The 26,099-nt window shown below is 46.7% G+C and overlaps 1 protein-coding gene across 2 annotated transcripts in view; it reads right to left on the bottom strand.

Moving 5' to 3' along the window:
• Positions 1 to 11,870: 11,870 nt before the first annotated feature.
• The window catches only part of LOC144933849 (fatty acyl-CoA reductase 1-like), a 40,820-nt gene continuing 26,591 nt past the window's right edge, over positions 11,871 to 26,099 (bottom strand). For both annotated transcript variants that reach the window (XM_078859058.1, XM_078859056.1), the window contains 8 exons: positions 23,441 to 23,618; positions 22,272 to 22,316; positions 20,597 to 20,715; positions 18,509 to 18,576; positions 18,168 to 18,339; positions 16,868 to 16,997; positions 15,586 to 15,713; positions 11,871 to 14,963 (listed from right to left, as the gene is read on the bottom strand). In XM_078859058.1, the coding sequence (XP_078715184.1) occupies positions 14,801 to 14,963; positions 15,586 to 15,713; positions 16,868 to 16,997; positions 18,168 to 18,339; positions 18,509 to 18,576; positions 20,597 to 20,715; positions 22,272 to 22,316; positions 23,441 to 23,618 (1,003 nt within the window). In that variant the 3' untranslated portion in view covers positions 11,871 to 14,800. The remainder of the gene's footprint in view (positions 14,964 to 15,585; positions 15,714 to 16,867; positions 16,998 to 18,167; positions 18,340 to 18,508; positions 18,577 to 20,596; positions 20,716 to 22,271; positions 22,317 to 23,440; positions 23,619 to 26,099) is intronic.

The raw sequence follows: 26,099 nt of genomic DNA, 5'->3' as shown, positions 1-26,099 counted from the left end.
CTTACGAGTGGTTTTTGTTATTTATTATTTTTAATAATTTTCTATCTACGTGACTTTACCGAAAGAAACAAAGAATTTTAATTCCTGCAGTCACGAAAGTTTGAAGTCAAAAGGTAAGAGGGATTGTCATCGCTTGAGCCTGGCAGGTCACAAATAATAATGAGGAGAGCAGCTTCACTGTATTATGCATACCATTATGAAAAATATAGGACTCAAGTCGCGTAGGCAATTTGAGCAGCTTTGGTTAAGACTTAGGATCCTGCCCATACCCGAGCATGGAGTGGCATTCGCGTGTTCAGCTCTTCTGCGCATTCGTCCTCGCTGCTGCGCTTGGACACGACACAAAGATCCGCGCCAGGTGGGTCGCAGCGTTGATGTGCGCGGTGGGACGGAGTCACCAAAAACTAATTACGATTTTGATTCTAGATTTGAAGCTTTCGTGACTGCAAGGATTCATACTGTTAGGTTTTTTCGGTAAAGTCACGTAGGTAAAAAATAAAATTAAAAGTTAATAAAAGTAATAATGGAAATAAAATAATAAATCACGAAACGTCGTGAATTATTATTTTATTTCCATTATTAAATCACGAAACGTCGTGAATTATTATTTTATTTCCATTATTACTTTTATTAACTTTTAATTTTATTTTTTACCTACGTGACTTTACCGAAACAACCTAACAGTACGAGTTTGATTTCCGTTTATTCGGGACCCTAGGGTCCCACCATGAGGTTCAAATAAACAAAATCACGTTTGAAATCCCCGCCTCTTAACCCTGGCGTGGGTGGGTGGTGGGGGATGGAAGAATCGCGGCTGTGTTCAAGTCGTCACACCTCGACTCTGGTGCCGCACTGGTCGAGGGCGAAGGCGAAGCGTGCCAGGTCGGCTCCCAGCTGCACGGGGAGGCACTCCGGGCCCCCCTGGTTCGGGATCAGCACGGAGCTGGGGTCCAGGTTGGGCCGAGTGCTCGTGGCCGACACGTAGATGATCATGAGCCCCTCCGACGTGCAATCTGAACAAAGCCGCCACAGCCGTGACACGCGCACAGACACCCGATCGACTGAAGCGAGACGATACAAGTTGTCCTTGAACAGAAGTTTCCATTTGTCGCCACCACGGTAGTGTAAATGCAAGGATGTTTTGCTCAATTGAAAACTATGACAAGCTCCTTGAAATACACATTCAGCGTCTTCTAAAGGAATACACCCAGAGACGGGAGCAGTTAAATAATACATTGTTAAATACACTTGCAATCAATACGATCGTGCCTGGGGCCCCCACCCCTCCGAAAATGTCGTGAACACCGATAGTCGCGTTACCAGCCGACAAGGTGGAGGCTTGTCTCTGGACCCTCGGTGCTGGTGGTGGAGCAGGGAGGTCTGCAGACACCAGGGAGGGAAAACAACACGATCATCTCTCTCGATACACACACACACCGGTGGAAGGGATTAACACGAGGTGGATACATCGCGACTTTAAGCTTTCGTGACTGCTGGAATTTATAGTCTCGTTTTTTTGTAAATTCACGTAGATAGTTCTAGATTTGAAGCTTTCGTGACTGCAAGGATTAATATTCGTAGGTTTTTTCGGTAAAGTCACGTAGATACAAAAATTAAAATTAAAATAAAATAAAAATCACGACGTTTCGGAGGCAACACAAGCTTCCGTCTTCAGGTGGAACCGTCACAGCACTTGATACAGCTATCTTGATACAGCTATCGTGCTGTGACGGTTCCACCTGAAGACGGAAGCTTGTGTTGCCTCCGAAACGTGACTTTTATTTTTATTTTACTTTTATTAATTAAATTTTTTTTTCTACGTGACTTTACCGAAAAGACCTAAGAATAATCACGTAGATAGGTAAAATAAACAAAAAAACTACGTTTCGATCGCAACATAAGCGACGGCTGCTTGTGTTGCGATCGAAACGTTTCTGTTGTTTATTTTTTTTAACCCATCTACGTGACTTTATAGAAAGACCCAAAGAATACGAGGTGGATAATCTTGTTTTGATGTCGGAACAGCACGGTCAGGGTTTGTACATAAATCGTCAGCCGTGCACGGCTCCTCTCAGAGGACGCTGGAGCAGGCGAACGAGGCATCGTTTGCCGAAGGTCATTAACGCACACACCCCCCAAAAACAACTTCTACGTTTTGTTAACTATTCAAGGAGTTCCACGGCAGTTCGGGAGGTGGAGATGGGGCGATGGCGCAGTGGTTAGCGCACCGCACGACGAAACAAACCTGGCAACACGAGTTAAGATAGTTCCCAGCTACGGTTTTAGTGGCGACCGACATCCCAACCAGACTTTGGCACCCCCTTCTCCACCAACCTGCACCGACAAGCGCGACCAAGTACGATTGGGTCCAACAACCTCCACGGCGTAGGGACCATGACCTTCAAAACCCATCTCGGTGGCTTGATAACGGCCGAAACGCATTACATTTCCATATTGTGGCTTTTTTTTAAATGGAAAATTTCAGCAAGTGCTGCCGCTACGATTACGGCGCACCGCGGTGTGGCACGCAAGGTCACGCGAGGTCACGCGAGGTCACGCGAGGTCACGCGAGGTCACGCGAGGTCACGCGAGGTCACGCGAGGTCACGCGAGGTCACGCGAGGTCACGCGAGGTCTCACCCGGCACCATCATCGTAGAGCTCCCAGCTCCTAGCGGCGGCTGAACCTGTGCCCAGGCAACGTGGCCCTTCAGCAGCAGCAGCCACCCGGCTCTGTGGGGATGGGGGGGGCACCGCCAAGGCCACCGCCAAGGCCACCATGAGCGCAACTCCAGCGAGTCCGCGCCACAGCCCACTCCCCCGTGGACATATATTTTAAGAAAAATATATATCCAGGTGCACACGAAGCCCTTGCCACCACAACACCTTGCCGATCTCGCCAAGGAGGGTAAAACCAGCACGCGAACTGCGGCCATCCCTCGCAGCAGTGGCTTTGGGCGGACCACGTCGCACGCTTTCAGATGGGCTTCTGCGGCCGTCTGGAACGCTCTTCGTTCCGATATGAAGCCAGAACTGGGGCAATGCACCTTTAAATCCAGATTAAAAGCCAATTTTCTTTAGAACCAGTGTGCTCAGTTTGTAGTCCTTACCCCCCGCACCCCCGATGAGCACGGTTGTCTACGTACGGTGCTAAAGTTCACACGAAACAGATTTCCAGACGAATATTGGACTGTATCGAGACGCATGTGATCAGGACCGGTTTCGAACGTGGGCGTCTCGGCAGCTAATTCTGCTACATTACCTACACCATGAACTTGGTGTAGGGTAAGAGAGATGGCGACTCACAGCAGCAGCATGAAGAGGTGGAGAGGTACAATCGACCCCATTGCCAGCGCCAACAAAAACTTATCCCCACCCCTCCCCCTCCCGCTCGTTTATAACGCATCGCTTAATTGGTATCAATGAATGAGCGCCCACCCCGCGCTCAATTAACTCACCCATCACCCCTCCCCTATTGTTCTCCCCCCCGCCCTGCATTGGTGATGAGAACCCCAACTGTGGCGCGATTAACTCGCCACCACGCGCGCGGTGTTTGATTGATGGATGACGCCATCGCTCCCCGAGCCGCAAGTTCGCTGTCGAGTCGTCCCCGCCACTGACCAGCCACGGTTACCGTCAGTCTCTCCGCGTGTCTCCCCCCAACACCCCCCCAACACCCCCCTCCATACCCCCCCAACACCCCCGCCACATATAAACATTCACACGCAGCGTGCGCCTGATGATTGCTAAACACGCCCCCACATGGTGGATGAATACCGGTTCAAAATTAATGCAGAGAACGTTGTGTGGGTGCACGTGCGTGTACCTGCGTGTACCTGTGTAGCCTGTGTGTAGCTGTGTGTACCTGTGTGGAGCTGTGAGTACCCTGTGTTTACCTGCGTGTACCTGTGTGTAGCTGCGTGGACCTGTGTTTACATGTGTGTAGCTGTGAGTACCCTGTATAGCTGTGTACCCTGCGTGTAGCTGTGTGTACCTGTGTGCACGTGTGTGTGTGTACCTGTGTGTACCTGCATGTGTGGGGAGCGGTAGTGTAGCGGTTAGCGCGCTGCGCTATGAACCTGGCGACCCGGGTTCGATTACCGCTCATGGCCAACACCAAGTGGCGAATATCTGAACCGGTCCCGGGCCTCCCCTAGGTCGACTCAGCCTGAAATGAGTACCTGGTGCGGTGTATAAACATCGCCACTGGGGAGACAAAGGCGGTCGGGCGTGGTGTTGGTCACCCATCCCCTCGTGTACCATTCCGGCCTTCATAGGTGCTCGCTAACAGCACTTGCCCCTACAGTCTGTGAAGGCTATACGGGGGATCTTTGTATTTTATCTTTGTACCTGCATGTACCTGTGTGACACGTGCGTCTCACGCATAAGCGGTTAGCGAGCGCCCTGCGCTCACCCACCCGGCGACCCGAGTTGTATTCCAGCTGAACGACGAATAGCAGTGGCGAATAACTGAATGTGTCCTGGCTGAACGGTTACTGGGCTTCCCCTAGGTCGACTCAACCTTAAATAAGTACTTGGGGTTGTGCGTGCAAAAATCATCATTGGGATGACAAAGGGGCCGTCCATAAATGACGTCACGCACCTGGGGGGGGGGGGTCAGACATTTGTGACGATATGTGACGAGGGAGGGGGGGTTGAGAAATGTGACGTCACATCAAAATGCGCAACTTTCAATAAATACACGTTCTTAATAAATGTCTTCTCCTACAACATCAGAGTGCAGCGCCACATTAAATACGCACTACAATGACAATAGTTTAAAGCGATTTGAAGCATGTTTTATTTTTTTTTGGGGGGGGGGGGGGGGCAGAGCTTTGTGACGTCATATTTGAGGGGGGGTCTGACTTTTTGTGACGCCGTGTGACGATGGAGGGGGGGGGGGTCAAAAATCGTCCAAAATCGCGTGACGTCATTTATGGACGGCCCCAAAGGCAGCCGGGCGTGGTACTGGCCACCCACCCTATTGTGTGCCGTGACGTCATTAATAGGTGATCGCTCACAAAATTTGCCCCTAACAGTCTGCCGAAGGCGACAAGGAGGGGGGATGTTTATCCCGCGTGAAGCAGAGAGAGAGAGCGCCGATTCGAATTAAGAAGCCCTTCCCTACGTCACGTGGAACGTGTTAAGCAATCATCGGACGTGTGCAGCGTGTCACTACTTGCAAGTGGTATTTGAAGAAGGAAGAACATTAGGAAACTGGCTAAACGGGACCATCCGTGTAACAAATGAAATAGCTGAATGCATGCAAACGTACGAGTCCTTTCTCTAACCGCTGTAGAGCCGCTGAAAGTCTCCGTTTCAAGGGAGACTTTGATTGACGGCTAGAAACATTAATACAGAACGAAGCAGAATCACCCCATGATTGTCTAACAAGGCCGATCAGTATATTCCATTAAGCACCTACTCAAGCGCTGCAATGGGCATTCATTACATTAAGGGGAAGCGAAACTGACAACAGGGACGCAATGTGGTCCGCGCGTCGTTAAATGTGATGGACGAATCCGTTCCGGCTGCACTTGAGGCTTTCCCGATGGCTTTCACCGCGTCGTGCGTTTCAACACGCGCTTACCTGCAGCGCCCGCGTGGTTCCAGAGGTTCAGGTGAGTGGGCAGGTGAGCGTCTGTGTGTATTATGTATGTTGAACTTCTTTGGCACCGTGCGTAGCTCAAGCGTGCTCATTGGAGGTGCAGTGTAGGCTGAAATGCGCTCTATTTCGTAATTTGTTTCAACTTTACAATTTAAGGCCCACTGGGCTATGTGTAGCGCTTTTTCAGAAGCAACCTGGCCACAAATGATAGCTCAACGAAGTGGCTTATCATCATCATCATGTGGACATTTACAGCAGCCGAATGCCATAAGCGCATGGCGATTATAAATGTGGAGGAAAAAACCGAAATACCCGGAGAAAAGCCACACGACCACGGGGAGAGAGACACGCAAAGTCCAAATACACAGAAGGCGTCGGGGTCGGGATCGAACCCACGACCATCCTGTAGACCAGGCGATGTAGTTAACATCTCCTAGCCACCGTGATGATGAGACAGAAACTCCAAATACAGAGTAGGCGTCAGGGTCGGGATCGAGACCACGACCTCCTGCAGACCAGGCGAGGTAGTTAACATCTCCTAGCCACCGTGATGATGAGACAGAAACTCTAAATACACAGTAGGCGTCAGGGTCGGGATCGAGACCACGACCTCCTGTAGACCAGGCGATGTAGTTAACATCTCCTAGCCACCGTGGCGCCTGTCCTTCCCCCCGTACCTCCGATGAGCACAATTGGCTACGTACGGTGCGAAAGAAGTTCAACATAATGCAACTCGTCTTTCATATCCTATACCTAATATATATGAGAGAGAAAAAACCCTCAATATATTCGTTAGTAACAGTGGCCTTAAAAGAAAAACCATTACAAAAGCATAATGTTTATGGCCTTTCATCACCGCGGGCGAGAGTTGGTGGTTCGCACAAATGTCGCGAAACTCCGTGGGCGTCGAGGTGTCATTCCCTGGCCTGCCAGGAGAATGCAGTGCGGCACAGCAACACGTGTGGATTAGGGGCCGTCCATAAATGACGTCACGCACATAGGGGCGGGGGGGGGAGTCAGACATTTGTGACGATGTGTGACGAGGGGGAATTTGAGCAATGTGACGTCACATCAAAATGCGCAACTTTAAATATAGACAACACGTTCTGCTTAATTAAATATACTTTTTTAATAAATGTTTTCTCCTACAACATCAGAGTTCAGCGCCACATTAAATACGCACTACAATGACAATAGTTTAAAGCGATTTGAAGCATGTTTTATATAGAGCTTTGTGACGTCATATTTGAGGGGGGGGGGTCTGGCTTTTTGTGACGCCGTGTGACGAGGGGGGGGGGGGAATCGCCCAAAATCGCGTGACGTCATTTATGGACGGCCCCTTACCTGTTTCTTCTGTCGGATGATCGAGTGCGTGTGTGCCAAGTCACGCTTCGTGCCGAGCTGCTATGCCAAGTCACGCACGAATGGCATTTCATTTCCAGGTGCTCCCATTAATTAATTGATCGATACAATCTGAAGATATCGATGACCGCAGAACACCGGCCGATCGCGTGGCTCCTGCCTTCTCGTCTTGTGCTTCCTTGGCCCTCTGTCCGGGGTCGATATCTCTCAGACCAGCCAGCGAGTGAGCAAAATAAAATGTTGCGGTGCATTCCAAGTCGAAATAATCATTGTTATTGACGGAATATGCTGGGGCTGCGGTGCGTTCATTGTGCTCATCCCACCACGACCAATGCAACGTCACCGACAAACGCGTTGGACGATTGTGAAGCAATCAGCGATTGCCATCCGACCGTGCTTGTTAAGGCTTCATTTCATACTCGATCGTTTCCGGAACGCTGCTCGCTCGACTGGCTTGGCATAGGGATTATTGGCGTAAGGCACTACCACTAGAGTACAAAATACGCGTTTATCCTACTGCTATACTGTGCGCACTCTATATTCCTATAACCCTTACATTTGAATAGTGGGTACGACAATCAGGACAAAATACGGCGAAGTGGATGTGGCAATGGCCAATATAATTCCCAGACCAGCATTCCGGACTGTTGCGGACGGAATTAAGCAGTGCTGCTCGTGTCGACATTAACTTATTAAAATTGGACTTTCACACGCCGAGCATTCCATGTGCGTTGCCTCGCGGGCACGAGGAAGGCTCCAGGCGTCTCGAGACGCTGTCGCGTTGCAGAGTTGTAGCCGCGGTGTCGCTCGCAGGCGTTGCGTTGACTCCTGCGGGCTCATTCACGTCAGCTGGGCGTGGGAGCGGTGGCGCAGTGGTTGGGTGCACTACGCCGACGACCTGAGCTCGATTCCCGACTTAGGGCGAACGCAGTGCTTGCCACGTTTTCTAAACGAGGATATATTCCTGTCGGCATACGTGTACGACGAGGACCGTGCAGTATGGTGGAATGGAAGTGTATACAATGCCGGTACCATTGTCTCGGTACAAATCATTTCCTGGCACCAGAACGCAGACGCCACCTCTCGCATTGCCCCGGGTCAAAGCCCGGAGGACAGGTGGCAAACGTGAGGCTAACGTCTGCAGTCAGTCCCCTCTCCCCGACACCACCCTTCGTGGGGAAGTATGCTCGAAACAACGATCACGACTGATGCGGATTAAACGTCGCAAGTGCGCTAACCACTGCGCCACCGCTCCACCCAAGGCCGTAGCCATGGAGTCAACATTGGGGGGGACCAAATCTATTTTATAGCAATACATTGGGGGGGGGGCATTTTGAGCATATTTGAATATTGGGGGGGATGTCCCCACCAATATATTATAATTACGGCCTTAGTTCCACCCAAAACTTTTGTAATTTTTCGATTTAAAGCTTTCGTGACTGCAGGGATTCATATTCTTGGTTCTTTCGGTAAAGTCACGTAGAAGGGAGATAATAAAATAATAAAAATAAAACATAATAAAATAATACAATTCTCACGACGTTTCGGCCACAACGCAAGCAGCCGTCCTCAGGTGAAGAACAGGTCCCGAAACGTCGTGAGAATTGTATTATTTTATTGGTTTATTTTTATTATTTCCCTTCTACGTGACTTTACCGAAAGAACCAAGAACTTTAGTAATGTTTATACAAACGATGATTAGCCCGCACGTCCTTTGGACGTGTCCGTCCCTCCAGCCAACCAACCAGCAACACGTTTATTTTCTAATGCTGTATATAATATACGACATGAAAGCCATGCGTTTAACTTGTGAGGAAAAGCTCTGAAATCAAGCCGACTTCTACTCAATGCAAACTGTCCACCGTGCCCGCAGGATCATTTCACGTGTCCAATCAATCACAAGACCGCGTGCTCGTCCGTGAGTGAGAAACTGTTGTCAGCGAAGGCGACGGAGGATGCTGGTGAGATGTAAACTCCCTCACCTTGGTCTACAGGCAGGAAGTCGTGCGTTCGATCCCAAACCCTGACGCCTGCTGTACATTTGGAGTTTCAATGTCTCCCCGTGGTCGCGTGGATTTTTCTCCGGGTCCTCCGGGTTTTTCCCCTTCCCATTTAGAATCAACATCTCGCGTTTAGAGTATTTGTCTGCTTTACATTTCCAGGCCAGGTCGCTTCTGAAAGAGGGCTATATAGCTCAGTGGGCCTTACCTGGCAAAATGTAATGAAAAGTTTAGTTTTAAGTGTGGGGCTGTGTGCATCATCACCTGATGGTCACTCCTCTCCTCTCCCGTTCCCCTCCCAGTGACACCGACTACGACGCGCTTTTGGCAACGAGATGCGGTGACTTTTTTTCTCTTCATATTTAAATTTGGTTTGCCCAACTTGCATCTAAAAACAATGACCGCACTTCATGGGACCTCCTCACTTGCCAGTATCAAAAAATAAGAATATGTTTTGCCATTTATGGCAATAAAACAGTTGTGTTAAGATGTTTAAACTCCAAACAGAAACCTTTTGCAACGAATCATGTCTGCATTAACCACATACTTGTGGTGAACATGCAAAACAAAAAACATGCATGTTCACCACAAGTCTGCAGACATGATTCCTTGCAGAATGCTTCTGTTTGGCGGTTTAACATTTTAACGCCTGTTGCATTGCCAGACAGGGCAAAATATTCTTATAATGACGCACTGTAATAAAATAGTAGATTCCACATCACAATCCCAATGTGGTGCACTTATCGAGTTTACACAACTAGAGCTCTTTAATGATCGCGTTCAGCAAGCAGCGCTTTGTTGTGGGCATTTCATCCACTTTCCTTTGCATCACCACACGAGCCTCTCTGCTGTTATGTACTTTGAGAGCACTTTCCTTGATTACATAGAATTACACCCTTACATACTCTTTGGTTCTTTCAGCAAAGTCACGTAGGTAGAAAAATAATAGATCACGACGTTTCGATCGCAACACAAGCAATCGGTAATCAGGTGGGACAACCACAGCAAGAAAAAACTGCTGATGACAATTACTTGTGTTGCGATCGAAACATCGTGATCTATTATTTTGTCTACCTACGTGACTTTACCGAAAGAAACATAGTATGGATTCCTGCAGTCACGAAAGCTTCAAATCAAGATTAAACTATTACACTTTGAGTGTTTATAAAGCGTCTCATTTTTATTATTTGGCTGCTATACATTTCCACATGATAAGCCACTTGGTTGAGGTATGTGGCCAGGTCGCTTCTGTAAAAGAAGCTAATGGCTCGGTGAGTGGGCTTTACAGAGTAAAATAAAAGTGTTTAGTTTCATTTGTATGTTTTTTTGTGATTTGCTTACATTTCCTCCGATCGTGTTTTTGTATTGTTGTCGTAACATCGGACCCGCCCCTACTGCACATCTGGATAAAAGAGCTTTACAGCTCATCGGATTCCTCCAGTATAAAATACTAATCCTGATTCTGAAATTAATCTCGAGTGTCCACGTACAGGACCGCTGTACGCGAATCAGCGTTGGGCTTTTGAGTCAGGGTTAGGTTTCCTGAGTGCATTAAAACTAAAGGGACTGCGGTCACAGAGATCGGATAGGTTAGTTCAGATTACAACCCAGTTGTAGCTACACCGTGACCTTGTCCAGTGCAAAAATGGTTAATTTCCCACGAGTAGCTGCAGCTCAACATTTGGAGCACTTTCATTATTATTTTTCAATCTCCGGCAGTGCTGAAGCGTGCACTCCAGCGCCTCAAGCAGTATTTCTATCGTTACCGAGTTACCTACTTTCCTAAAATGCTATTGAAGGTTCTTACACAATTTACCAACTCGCAATCGAGTGCAACCTTATTAAAGGACACCGCTTTTTTTTTTTTATAAAAGTGCTCAATCTCTATTTAATATTTCCCTACAAGATAAAGTTACCAAATCTGTACGTTCTTGACTTTGCTCGACTCAATAAGAGCTTAAACAACCACGGGGGGGGGGGGGTGGGGGTCCTCAGGGGCAGAGATCATAGTTCTGAGTTGGTATCGCTGAAATCCTGGGTTCGAATCGGCAATGACCTGTAATCAACACCAGGTTCTCCAGTGCAGTACAGCCAAATGCATTAACCCAGGCAACAAATGATTGAACGCAAAAAAAAATCGTTATAATTTGACTACCTTTCATCTCTGGAAGAAATGTCAAAACATTTTTGTTTTAAACGCGCTGGTCTAATGAGGGTTTTGTGAGAAATGTTGGACAAACCTCTCTCTCGGATTCGTCACGTGGTGTTGGTTGACGAGTGGGGCACCAATGTGCAGTGGCCATGGTCGTGTTGCATTGAACTTGACATCCATTCCCTTTTAGGTTCATAAATGCAAATTAAGGGGAATGTTAACTCATTATGCAACCCAGCCCAGGTTCTCAGGCAGCCAAGAGATGATAATTGTTTTTTTACCCTTTTATCTGGCAACAAAACTGACACCCTTTTTTGCGTCAGTTTTGTTGCCAGATAAAAGGGTAAAAAACCAATTGTCATATTTTGCTACTGGCAAAGGAGGTTCCAACGGTGCAGCCAAGAGATGGTTGTGCAGGCCACACAAACAACTTCAAGTGTGGCTTTGAGTAATTGGAACAGACCTGAAGTGCTCTCTTAGCAGGGATCACAAAGTGACTGTGGAACAAAAACGAATCAATTGCTGCCCAAATATATTTTTTACACAATAGTTCAAATTTTGCAGGTGTAGTGCGAAATGTTCACGATTGGTAAAAATATGCCCGTCGTCTGATATCCTTGCTGAAAGGTTGCAGTAATGTCCGTGAAGTCTGTATTTTTTCTTCTGGAGCCGGAGTAGCACTTGTAAAGGATGCCGAATGACAATTAATATCACAATACAGACGATAACTTTACATCACAACACAGACACTTTGCATAAATGGTTCTTTATTTGGAATGAAAAGGGGCGTGAAAGTAGTTACAATATGGAAATCTTTACAGTACTCCTACATATTTGCAGTACAAAACCTTGCGTGTGGATCCAAGTTGTAATGCTCTCTTGTTAATGCAACAACGTGGCCCAAAAAGCAGTGGTCTCCATCAGGGGTTAATCAGGAAGTGCTACGGTTAAACACACGTTTCAATACACACGGGCACCTCGGATTAACCATTCTGCATCAATGCGTGTGTAAAAGGTGATCAAGACGTTGACATCTTCATAAGGAACACCAAACCATTAGGCTTTCCTAAAGCTGTCAGATGAAACAACTAAAACAATTCCAATGAATAGGGTTCCCATCACGTATATCAACTGTTAGGCAAGTACTTTTTTTAGGCATTTAGAGTGCATTATTTAGAAAAATAAAGCTTTAAAACCAAAACTTTTTTTTACTTGGGGACCAACATTTTTGTTAAATCAAAGTTAGACTATTCAAATGTAGTAAGAATGAAAGTTAAATTATGACTGTAACTGATTACAAAGGCAATAGAAACGTCGAAGCATTCTACTCCTACTTTTTTTAGTTTTTGAATAAAGTGCACAATTGACTTTACAAGTAGGTACAATAACATACGCTTTGTTGCATAAAGTTAAAAATGACGCATTTACCAAATATTGGCAAATGCAATTTTAGCTTCTGTTTCTATTGTCACCCATAGTGGAATACAGTCCTGGCTTTTGTCGATCCATAGCGTGTTTGCAAAGTGTAACCATTTACTTTTCTCACTCATTTTTCCATTAACGATGCTTACAAGGGAGTTATAGCAAAAGGGACTGAGGCCGACCTCGCATCTAAGTGAATATAAGGATGCTTTAATAAAAGATCAGAAATGTAAATTTAACAAACTTGTAAATATACCAAGTATAGGACAATCTTACATACATATACATTCCCCATCCCTTACACCCCCCCCCCCCCCACACACACACTGACTAAACTGTGCGGCAAGAAAAATTAAGTGTTTCTGTCAACTTTACAGACTTCTTTCACCTTCGGTTACATGAATCGAAATAACGCAGCATCGCAAGTGACGAATGTTTAACTTGATGACTTGAAGGGAATTTTTTTACGGCGCACAATAATATTACAAGGTAGCCCTGATCTTCCATGGTGAAATGAAACTCAGGACACAGGGCCCATTGCTTGCCTAACCAGTCAAGGGCAGGCCTTGCATTTCACACGTGGGACCCACTTATCTTTCCATTAACGGTGCACGAGAGAGCACACGCAGGGTGATTGGTTACAGAACACCTTTTTACCCCAACAAAGCAGTCTGTGCGATCCAAGTGCCGTGTTCCAGGTTGGGCTGTGTGTTCAGCATGTCTTCTGAAACAGCTATTACTATTTTTATTTGACCATATAAGGCCCACTGAGCTATACGGCTCTTCAGAAGTGACCTGGCCACAAATGATAGCTCAACCAAGTGGCTTTTCGTGTGGAAATTGATAGCAGCCAAATACTTTAAACGCATGTTTCTAAACGTGGAGAAAAACCAGAGGACACAGGAAAATCTACGCGACCACGGGGAGAATACGCAAACTCCAAATACTGGTGCCAGGGTCGGGGTCGAACCCACGACCTCCTGCATACCAGGCAAGGTGGTTAACATCTCGTCACCGTGGCGCCCCAGCTGCAAAACTTACGCGTGTTAAATTCAGTCTAACGTGCTGTTGAAGACCTTCCATTACAAATCGGTCGTCCCAATAGAGATGATGGTTTTGGCAGCCACAGAGAAAACAAAACCGTGACGGGGCCAAAATTTACGGGTTTCCACAATTACACGGTAAATCAAACCTTAACTGTTCGGCACATCACAATACGAGTAATAACGGTAAAAAAGCGTAAAATAATGAAGCAAAAATGCTATATAAAGTCATTTATAATGCAACATGGAAAAAAACTGCAAATTATGAAGACTTTAAAAAAAAAGTTGAACATTGATTGTTAAGGTTATGAAAGCCACTTAAATGCAGGAACACATTTGTTGTTTGAAAAAATAATGGTACAACCGTCGCATATCAGAACATTGCTAATCCACCCTGACCAATTAATTGTCCACACCCAGTGCAGTATTTGTTCCTAATCCAATGCACATTCACTTACTGTTAAAGCACAGTAAAGCATTTCGCCTATAATTGAAGGAGCTTTGTGCTCCATTTCTTTTGTCCAGTAACCTATTTGTGCATGGTGGTTGTTAACTGTCATTCTCTGTAGATATTCACACATCAGACCTTTTCACATATGCACCTAAACCAAAGTTGCTAGCGAGTACAGCAAACATCCGAAACCGTCGATGAAGCCGATGCTATGGTGTCGCGTTTGCTCAATCGCAAGGGATTTTTTCGAGGCCGAATCCAACATCCACTGAGAAGATGACATCTCTCCTCTGCGGGGGTACCAAGCCATACACACTTTAGTTTTGCATAAACGTGCAGCAAAAAGGCCAGTTCGAATTGTTACTTTGAAATTAGTAGCGACGTCACAAAAGAAAAGAAAAAACGAATTGAGGTATGGAGCGTACTGCAGCTTTTTTTCAACTTGAAAACAAATTACTCTGTTGGATTATGTTTCGCTGTGACGGTGGAACACAAGGTTGACCAGAAGCCTCTGTGGCAGATGGCTTTTTTACTGCAGGTTCGTACATGAGACTCAGGCCTGCCCGGCCAGAGTGTATCATCTTGGGGGGGTCAACGTGGGAGAGGGGTAGGTTTGAGTGTCGCTATGTGGGCACGTTTGTTGTCCTTCCCCCGCACCTCCGATTAGCACGGTTGGCTACGTACGGTGCGAAAGAAGTTCAACACAGATGCATACATAGGGAGGCCAAAAAAGGGGCCAGTGTTCGGGCGGTGCCCACTGCACACTAGCGGCGGATGGTGCTGGATGCCCGGAAGTACGACAGGAACTTGTAGCAGAGGCTCACGACAAAATACCAGATGTTGCGCGCCATCTGAGATCGAGCGATGAATATGCGCCAGATGATGACGACCAGCGCTGTGTTGAATGTGTAGCGGATGTTGCGCAGCCTGGAGACAACCACACAAGCGCGTCCCCCGTCAGATTGAAACTAAATTGTCTGTTATCCACGCCGATATACATTTGCTTTGTCATTCACTTGTGACTACAGCTTAGTGGAGAGGGTGTGCGAGTGTTCAACCAATGGCAATATTGGAAGAAAAATTCTGCCATCGCATTGAAAATAGAATAGTGAAATAAGAACAAATCCTTAGGCATTCTGATGCAGGCACAATGCTTGTGGAAAGAGAGAATTAGATAAAATTACATCGTCGTAAATGTACTAATGCCTTAGCAAAGACAAGTTGTTAAATATTCTGATGTATTTTAAAAAGAGGAACCGCACTGACATTCACTAATTTTGCACAGAACCAAATTCAGGCTCAAGACTTTATTTCTGCTGCCAAGGCCCATACAGAGCTAAGCAGCTCTTTTAAGAGTACAAACAGCCGAACGTGATAATAACCACGGAGGAATGAAATAAACACTGCTGCAAAAAAACCCCACGTGGGTATGAAGCTTCTGCATCTGGTCAGAGGAACTTGGTTCAGTGGATGGCAGAGAGACGCGAGGGAAACGCAGAGGGGGGGAGGGAGGTGGGGATCTGATGGCAAAGCATCGACAGGCACTCACTTTTTGAGGTGCTGCCTGGCCGCGGGCAGCCCCGACATGTCCTCGTTGAGGAGGTACTTCTTGGTCCCCATGCAGTAGTTCTCAATGTACTCGGGCCAGTGCAGCTGACGCACGTCGAAGTTGAACATCTGCGCGCACACACACACACAACGCACACACACACACGCACAACACCCGCTCGCGTATCAGTTGCGTTCGAAATGGGGCCGGCGTCTTTCCACCGCACTCTCACGTGACTATGCACGTCACTGTACGATGAACTTCTTTCGCACCTTACGTAGCCAACCGCGCTAATCGGAGGTGCGGGGGATGGACAACAAACGCGACACAAAACAACTGTTTGTGACTAAGGCTGCAGGCGCGCCGTGGGATAATTTAACAATCAAAGCTTTCTACATTAAGTCCAGTGGGAGCACGGCAGTCCACGACACCAAATCTGTTGCCAATCCACTGCTGGATGAGGCCTCCCCGTGTTGTGTGGGTCGTGGGGTTGTTTGGTTTAGTGCAAGCTGAAGGTGTGGAGCACAGCAGTATATCACACGCAATGGATTCTGCTGCACTGCCCTCTGCTGCCCACCACGTAGCCCCACGGTCTATGACAATGATATACCAATCTCCAACATAATTCGGTGGACAAAGCATGTAAAAAAAAATGTAAAGGTGTGGCCCTGCAATTGCTTGCTCACACCATTGCTGCTGGAAGGGACTCTACCCGAGGCAGACAGCACCTCTAGAGAGTATTCGGTCTCCTCTTCCACACTGACCAGACTCTATCCCACCACACATGACCTTCGAATCGACTGCGGTGTTTCCCTTTATACTTCTTGCGTGGACCAGAGTGGAAGGGAATTTGAGAAACTTGGCCATGGTTTAAACAGCCAAGGCATGTAATGCCTGATGTATACGTGTGTGTGCGGTGAGAATGTGGTACAGCACACGAGGGGGTGGTGGGTGGCCACCACCATGCCCAACCACCTTTGTCTCCCCAGTGGCAATGTTTTTACACACTGTACCAGGTACTCATTTGAGGCCGAGTAGACGTAGGGGAGACCCAGGATAGGTTCAGACAATCGTCACTGGCATTGGCCGTGAGCGGGAATCGAATTTGGGTTGGTGGGTTTGTAGCGCAGCACGCTAACCGCTACATTACCGCTCCCAGCTTCGTAGATGCTACTCGCTAATGGCACTTGCTCCAACAAGTCTGTGAAGACTATACGGGGGACCTTTGTCTTTGGTGAGAATGCGGTGCGGTCAGGGGGAGGGGGGGCGTGGTGCGCCGTGCCTTGCGGTCCTCCGGGCTGAGCTGGCCCAGCAGCATGGTGAGGTTGTCCGAGCCCCACACCCACGAGTGGCTCGTGAAGTACTCGAGCAGCATCATGGAGCGGTGCAGCCGGTTCACAATGCGCATCATCCTGCGAGCGCAGTGACCGCATTGCACACGCACAGACGCAGCAACCTGAGCGACGACCTCGGGCTTCCCGAGCTAAAGAGGTGCGAGCCTGGTGGTGTCGTTGGCGAGGTGCACCCAGGAGATGGCAGCGTGGAGGGTCGCCACCTCATGATACGTGGGTTTTTCTGCAGGAACTCCAATTCTCTTGCATGCCCATCACTCATTATGGACCGGAGCCAAACACCATAATGCAGTGTAGTTTTTCTAAGTACAGTAAAACCTTGGATTGAGAGCATAATTCGTTCCGGAAACGTGTTTGTAATCCAAAGCACTCGTATATCAAAGCACTCGTATATCAGTTGTGATCAGGTGACGCTCAGCAGACAAAGTGTATACACGTACTACTCGTATTGCAAGACCTCGCTCGTTTATCAAATTAATATTTATTTAAAAAATTTGCTCGTCTTGCAAAACACTCGCAGACCTAGTTACTCGCAATCCAATGTTTTACTGTATGTTATAATGGCATCAATGTTATTAATTAAGCCAATGTCTGTTCTTTTAATGCTGTTAACTCGCACCCAACTGCAGTGCCATTGCAAAGAGCACCTTGTCGCAAGGCGTAATGAAAAATTTGGCGAGGCCAAGCAAACACTTTGAGAAACTCTTCTACTGCATCACAATACCACGAATCAAATTTGTATTCAGCGAGTCTCCCGTTAACTATAGAAGCAGAATTCAGCGCCGAGGCTCGTTTAAACTTATCATCACCATGAACACGAATTAACAACAAAAAGTTGCAAATTATTTCCCATTGGATACACAAAGGGAAACTAAAAACACAATAATATGCAAACGTCATTGGAACCTCCTTTGCCAGTAGCAAAATATGATAATTGGTTTTTTACCCTTTCATCTGGCCAAAAGGCGTCATCTGGTCCAACACCATGTGAGACTAGGCTCTAAGGAAAGCTGTCTCGGGTGTGGACCAATCAATTTCAAGGACAATGCATACATTATCAGAGTTGTGTTGTTTTTTGTTTGCATTCCGACCGCAGGTATTGTGGTCAATGCAAACATGACTCCTTGTAAAAAAAGGTGTCAGTTTTGTTGCCAGATAAAAGGTTAAAACACCAATTATTACAATATGCAAACGTGTGAAGTGAGCCAAGCCCCTGTGCTGTGCTTGAACCTGGGCTGCTGGCCGCACATTCTGAGAAACAGGTCGTAGAGGAAGGCGGGCGCCTTGTGGCTCACGGCGATCCAGTACTGGTTGATGAGGTGGTTGGACGTGAGGTTCACGTTGGGCCGTCGGACCGCTTGCTCCAGCGGGTTCCGCTTGAACGTGGAAATCACGTGGTGTTCTAGGGGGCAAGGTGAGAGAGCGAGGAGGAGGAGGAGCAGGTGGGCAGGGTGAAGCGAGCACTGGGCGCCGCGGTGACGAGAGGTCAACTGTCTCGCCTGGTATGCATTGGCATTGAAATATATACTGACACGATAAAAAAATATTTTAACCATTGCCTGAGGCCTCACCAATCTGTCCCCAGTGAAAGGGGTTGATTTCTCCAGTGGTGCAGTTACAGATCAGGGTGTTCCTTGGCCTGAAACACACACACACACGCATCGCTAGGCAAACGACACGTCACATCTTGGGCACGCACGTGCACAGCTCCCGACTTTGTGCAAAATCAAAGTCGGCACAGGCTTCAATACCTTTCCAGGTCACGCATGTGTAACATCAGTTATCAAATTTATGTGCGATTGGGGACGACCGATTGCCTTATACACGCTTTTGGTCAGCTCCGTGAGGCATGAAGGTGCCCAATTCACTTTACATTGATGTAGCAGCAATACATTGACTGTGCCTCCAGGGGGCACCAAAACAACAGGGCCCACAGCTGTGAAACCGTAGTCCCTCTCGATTTAAAGCTTTCGTGACTGCAGGGATTCATCTTCTTGGTTCTTTCGGTAAAGTCACGTTATTACTTCCCTTCTGCGTGACTTTACCGAAAGAACCAAGAAGACGTATTCCCTCTATTCAGGTCTTAATGAGCAAGGCAGCTGTGTGCTAATGTTCGCTATCAACCTTCCACATGCAGTGAATCTTAAAAATCAAATGGCGCTGGGTGGGTGGTATGCACAAGCCATGCTGCTCAATGAAAACCACGAGTGAACAGAATCTATGCCTCTGCAGTTGGCAAACTGTGCCAGTTACACACGCAGTAGTGCTGGCCGTGGCCTTGTCACGTTGGCAACCATTATTCAGTGGTATTCAGCGTGAAAACACAAGTTCTTTGTACCCTCCTCCACAAATAATATTCCCTGGCAGAACGGTTATAAAGAATGGAATTGAAATGCAACGGTGAAACTTTCATAGATCTTTGCTATGACTGAATAAAGGCTTACTGGCTGAAGTTGACTGCACGTTTAAATCTTGAATTAAAGCTTTCGTGACTGCAGGAATTAAAATTCACTAATTTTGCACAGAACCAAATTCAGGCTCAAGAATGTATTTCTGCTGCTGAGGCTCATACAGAGCTAAGAAGCTCTTTTAAGAGTCTTTCGGTAAAGTCCCGATGATGACCGCTTGTATTGCGATCGAAACGTCGTAGTTTTTGTTATTTTCTTTGAACCTATCTACGTGACTTTACCGAGAGACCCAACAAATATGCACGTTTAAAGTTAATTCGAATGGACCAGCAAATTCATTTACCTGCAGCCTCCAGCCATGATTTATATTACTCGTGGATGAAAATACATTAATAAATGCGCATTGAGACTTGTAAAATTAATGGCATATATCTAGTCAAACATTTTTACCAATCAATTATCCATTTAAGCAATAATTATCATGGTCATCTGTCCACCAAATATTACGAAGCATCTCTGGTAGCCAGTTTGTCTCTTGAACACACAGATCTCTAGACCCGACAAAGTGAATTTGTAACTTGGTAACTGGAGCCATAATACAAATCTGTCACAGGCACGCAGTGTTTTCTCCTCCTGTGCACACCAACATATAATTATTTGCTCACAAAAACAAATAATACGCTCGTGACCTTGTTCTTTTACCACTTACCCCGAAGCCAAATCTCAATTGGGACTCACGGATTTTGAACCCGTGGGGGCAAACACAAATTGCTGAACCACAAATATTTCACTCTATTTGCGATTCAGGAGACAGCATTGCTAAACGACTGGCGCTGGGTGGGGCAATGAGTGGCTGCGGGCATGGGTGGAGCGGCAGCGCAGTTGTTGGCGCACTGCGCTATGAACATGGCGAACAGCGTTCAATTTCCGGGCCACGTAACTAACATCAGCGGTGAAAATATTAACTGGGCATCCTCTAGTTCGCCAGCCGTGAAGAAGAACCTAACGCGATGTGTAAACATCGGGACCGGGAAGCCAAAGATGGCCGGGCATGGTGCTCATCACACCAACCACTCGTGCACTATGCCAGCCTTAATAGCTGCCTCACTAACAGCGCTTGCCCCACAAGTCTTATCGAGGCTATAAGGGTGATATTTGTCTTTGGTGAGAGTTCGCGGGGGGTGGGGGAGAAGCGCGTGCTCTGGGTTGTGCGCTGGCGAGGCACAGCGTCGCTGTCGTGTTCCGTCGCACCTGTGCACGGCCGAGTACCACGCGGCCACCAGCATGACGTTCACCACCGTGTCCACCGGCACCAGGTCGGCCACTGCGTCGTTGCTGGCCCGCATCGTGCGCAGGATGCCCTTGCCTGCCTGGCGAGCCCCGGAGTGTACAAAATAAATAAGTAAACTTTTACTTCCACCGCCTGTAAACGTGAAGTATATCGTCACTTTAATTTGGGTCCACTTGGTTCACATCGTCAAGGAGAATTGAGTTGTGGTATATTTTATGATGGTTACATTTGTGGTAAAAATGTTGGAACAAGATGTTACTCTTGACAATGTCCCTATGATCTTTAAGTGCCTGGTTTATTATTGCGCTCATAAAGAAATATGCCATCACATAACTTAGTAATAAAAACACACAGTTCGTTTTAAAAGTGGCATTGGTTAGGTATTTATTTTGGTGCAGTGACTTGTTCTGGTGGCGTTTGTGAAACGTTGCGATTTTGAGCAGCTTTGGGAAAGAAAAAAACATCCTTTACACAGCACAAGTTGCACACTAAAGTGTTGTGGGCAAGGCCAGGCACCTCAAAAATGGAACCAGAAAGCCCGTGCGTGTTGGATCACTGCATGCGTGGTATAACCACAGGACTATCGGGCTGCATAACACATTCAAAAACACTCGACGGCTTTAGGGAACATTTACCAGGCTCTGCGAGCTGCGGCAACCTCCCCAGACCACATGCTCGTCACCATTTCCGCCAAAGACACAGGAGGTGGCGAGATAATTTAAAGAGGGCACGTGATCACGCAGCCGAATGCAAAGATGCCACTTAGGCACGCGCGTGTGAATTGCAAGTGGAAATATCACCGCTGATAATTATACGGGTGCATGTTTAAATTATTTCTCGATGCAGGAGGTTATGGCGGGACATGCAGACCTGCGCATCTTCCACTGTATTCTGGCCTGGGGGCATACTTGTGAGTTGTCGTAACAAAAACCATCCAGCATCATTGCTCTTGAGCATTAACCCACTCCTCGTTTAGTCTCTTAAGTGGCACGTGTGTTAGACCTCGAGGCCAGCCGATCTACAAAATGCAACGAACCATTTTTGATGCGACAAATTTGTTGACAATACACGATAAAGACTGTTACATTTTTTTATAGCCACACTGTCGGAGGACACAAACACCCATTTTTTGTATACAATGAGCCAAGAATGTCTGTGTGTCCTGCACGTGACGTCACTCCACATCGAACAGCCCCCTCATTCATAATTATGAACAGGTGACGTCCTCCAAATTGACACCCCCCCCCCTCCATTCATAATAATTAGCGGGAGACGTCACTCCACATAGGGGGGCGAAGCACCTCCTCCCCCCCCTCAGCGTCAACTTATAATCCTCACTACAAAGGCAGAACCCTCACGTCACGCGATCTCCGTAACGCTGTTGAGACATCAAAGTAAAAAGGACGTCATGATGAACAAGGGATTTTAACCTTTAAATGAAATAAGTCTGTGTCACTGCGGCCTTACAAATTACACACAAATGGATGCAATGAATATCACGTCGTGGTCTGCTTTTCGCTTGCAAGTTTCAGATTTACTGCAATACACCAGTCCTTGGATGGGCAAAAGGCTAGTGAAATTGAATGAAATAAGGTTGTAGAAATTAAGATTTCAAAAAACTATAAATATACTTACAGCAATGAAGAGTCCACTTGGTCCATTGAAGTTGTCAATCCAACCCTGCAGGGCAGACACGACAAAGGTGAATCCAGGACGCGGGTTAATTTAAGTAGCACTTGTTTTGGAAACATTAGTTCATCGCCAGAGGACATGGGCGAAGTGTTGAATGACCGTGCACTCGTGCAAAACCACCTCCTCGCCCCATGGACTAGAATATAGTGGCAGCGATGAGGTCACCATGGCACTTGTGCCAGGCTAGGTGCAGCTCGAGGCCATGTTAATTGTCTAAGGCACATTGACAGGTCATGAGACAGACCCACGTGTTATGAATTGACCAACTCGCACACAATACGGACGTTATCACATGCATACGTATAACCACAAATATTATACAGGGATTGTAACCGCATTGGAGATTATATTATTCACTCATTGATAGTCACGGCAATATATTTTTAACTGTGGATATTAAAAAGTTAAAACGTAGTCATGTGTTTGAAGAGCAGCCTTAACTTTGAAATCAATATTGTGAGGGTGGGGGCTTGTGGTTGCAGAGGTGATAAGGACATTTATCATGCCAGAAATATAATTAGAAATTTTCCCCTGTAGCAGAAGCTAAAAAAGACAAATGATTTGGCAAACAAAAGTTGTGTGCCTCTGACAATGCTAATATTCAGCGTGTTTCATGGAACCCTGTCGTGCAGACATTGCACAGCGGGTGCAGTAAAACCTGGCACCATTTCCCACGAAAATGCCAGTCCAACGTGTTGACACATTTAACCCATTGCACAATGGTACTTTTAAAAATCATTAAAAGACCTCCAACCACCATCATGCGCGTAACTTTGAAATAACGAGGTATTGCATTACAGGTCAGCTGTACGTAGCAATAATGTTTGCCAGCAATGTCCGTCGGGGGCCAAAACTGCCAACGAACATCGGGTACATTTTGCGTGCCTCCAACGAGAAAGAAACATAAGCCACAAACCGTCCTCACAATTTAAAACTTGCAGAGGTCACGTGACTGCACACCAAGCCCATGTGGAGAGGTTGGCCGAGGCCAAATGCAATTGGTGGCGACGGCGGTCTACTAGACATCTGTGAACTACTTGGACGACATCTGTGAAAGAGCTTTGCAGCTCATCAGATTCCACCAGTGTAAATAAATATTCAGATTTTCTTACGGGGAAGGGCTCCTGCCAGCTGGCCCCGACGATGGAGGGCCTGACGATGGCCACGTTGATCTTGCTGCTCTCTTGCTGCACCATGCACTCGGCCAGGGCCTTGGTGAACGTGTAGGTGTTGGGCCGGTCTCCGATGAGGCGTGCGGTGATGTCGCGCACCATGCCATCATCCATCCACCTGGGCCAGCGGAAAACGTTCCACGAGAAGATTAGACCACCATATACCGTGTTAACTTGTCTTGTGGTTCACCTACAGTTGCATGCCTTTTCTATCTACTTCCAGCCCTTCAGTACAAATATGGGCAGTGTGTGCTTAACATTGCCCTCAATTGCACATTTCACATTTAGGACTATACTGACGGGGTATTTCTTTCAGCATTATTTCATGGCATCATTCGTATCCTGGTGATGTCTGTGAAATGTTCCAAGTTTGAGTAGCTTTTTTAAAAAAGATCTTTAATATTGCTCTCTTGAGCCATAACACCTCGTAAAACCGTGCAAAGGAACGTTCATTGCCGGTCTGTGCTGTTAACCACAAATATTTAAATATAGATGTCCGGTCGTAAATGCTGTGAACAAAATATAACTTTAACATTTCTAAATGTATCACACAAACTACTCTCCGAGAGCAGAAACGTGGATGGAAAGAAAAATTGCCTGAACAGCTTTTGTGAACTCGCCTGAACACTGCCTAATTCAAAGCAAACACCTGCTGGCAATCAACAATACTTTTAGCCTCGGCAGATGGGTCGGTCTTCGGTCACTGTCTTATGCAAGGGCACAAGTACGCAAGAATGTAACAAAAAGAGGAATTGATTTTCATGAGTACACACAGTACCGTCCAGTAAAGTGACAAAGAGTAACTGAAGACCATCTCATAACGTTAACTTCTGCGGGGCGAAACTAAGGCATGATGAACACCCTCGGTATCTAGGAGTTACCCGGGATCGGATGCTTACCATCACCACCTCAAACAAGCTAAAGGTAAAACGAAAGCACGAGTGAATATTATTCAGAAACTTGGCAGGAACAACCTGGGGAAGTGATGCCAGCACGTTGAAGATATCGACGCAGGCCCTGGTTCACTCCACTGCCGAGTACCGTGCCCCGGTGTGGAGTGCAAGCCCCCCCACACGAACCTTGTCGACGCCGAAATTAACAACGCGCTTCGTGTCATCAGCGGTTCCCTAAAGTCTACTCCACTCCCGTGGCTTCCTGTGCTGGCGAATATCGCTCCGGCCAACATCCGACGTGATGATGCGACGACACGGGAGTACAACAAGACAATGAAGAACTTCACTCTGCCGCTCCATGAAGATCTAAAGGAAACCCCCATGCCCAAGGCTAAAATCCAAGAAACCGTTCTGGATACGAGTCTCCGCTCTAGCAGCCGAAAATAAAGACACCACCACTCGGAGGTCTGATTCGTGGGCGGCTCTGGACGTGGCAAACAAAAACATCATTCACGATCCGACGGTGGAAGTACCGGGATTCTCTCTTCCACGACGACTATGGACCACATTGAACCGTGCTCGAACACAACACGGCAAATGCGCGTACACGTTCCATAAATGGAAAATCAAAGAATCGCCCAACTGCGACTGTGGAGAAGTCCAAACCATCAAGCACATCACCGATGAATGCTCCATCCATGCCCATCCTGGCGATATCGCTGAAATCCATACTGCGTCAACCACATCATTGGACTGGATGAGGAAACTTTGCATTCATTTATGACGATCATTAAGAAAAAATAAAAACTGTTGCTTTTCACAATGCCATACGAAAGAAGATCTGATAAAAGAAACGTGACATTGGTAAAATTACGCAAGCCTGCTTCGGTCAAATCCTACAACATCGCCAAGTGACATTATCAGCAGAGGACACGGGGATATGTCGCGACCTTATGTGGAAATCAAGATAATCTGCATGTCAGAATGTCTCCTGTCATCAAAAGTAGAGCATTGTAGAAAAAGTTGTTATTCACTCACAAGCAACTCTTGTCATACCATCAGTAAACATTTATCCTGAAGTGCTCTAGTATTTTCATTATCGTCGTTATGTATGTATGCATGCATTTAGAATTTCTTTCATACCGTATGTAGCCAAGAATGCTTTTGGAGGTGCGAATATCTTTTATAATTTAAATAGGTCTTGTCGGGGGGGGGGGGGGTCCACAATCCAGTGGATATCAGAGCCAGTCTCAAGCCCGAATAAAAATGAGGAGGGTCGGGCAAAAGGGTGCCTCTGCCGATACTTTGGCCGTGAAGAAAAAAAGACAAAAGGAATCCAATGCACCATGACAACCAAAGAAGAATGAAGAAATGTGGAGTGGACACCGAAGGGCTATCTGCCCATGGATCGTGATGATGATGCCTTGCTGAGTAATAGAATATCAAATCATTGTACTCTGAATTCAATTGGCCACCACTGTCTTGTTATAGCCTTTAATGCTTTCAGAAGCAAATGTATGAGATACACGAATGTGAAGGCCATTTTCTATCCAATTTCCTCAAAAATGACGTGGATGGATGTCATTAGGGCTTGATATATATGCATTTGCATGGATGACCATTAATGGATTGTGTCTATTTGGAGATATGGCAGAAAAGCAATTTACATGTTTAAAACCTGTCCCGTGCATACGTACATGAGAAAT

The sequence above is a fragment of the Lampetra fluviatilis genome, chromosome 8 (genome assembly GCF_964198595.1).
Source record: "Lampetra fluviatilis chromosome 8, kcLamFluv1.1, whole genome shotgun sequence".
NCBI lineage: Eukaryota > Metazoa > Chordata > Hyperoartia > Petromyzontiformes > Petromyzontidae > Lampetra > Lampetra fluviatilis.
Note: the sequence above shows the minus strand (reverse complement) of the source record. Positions and strands in the feature narration are given on the sequence as shown.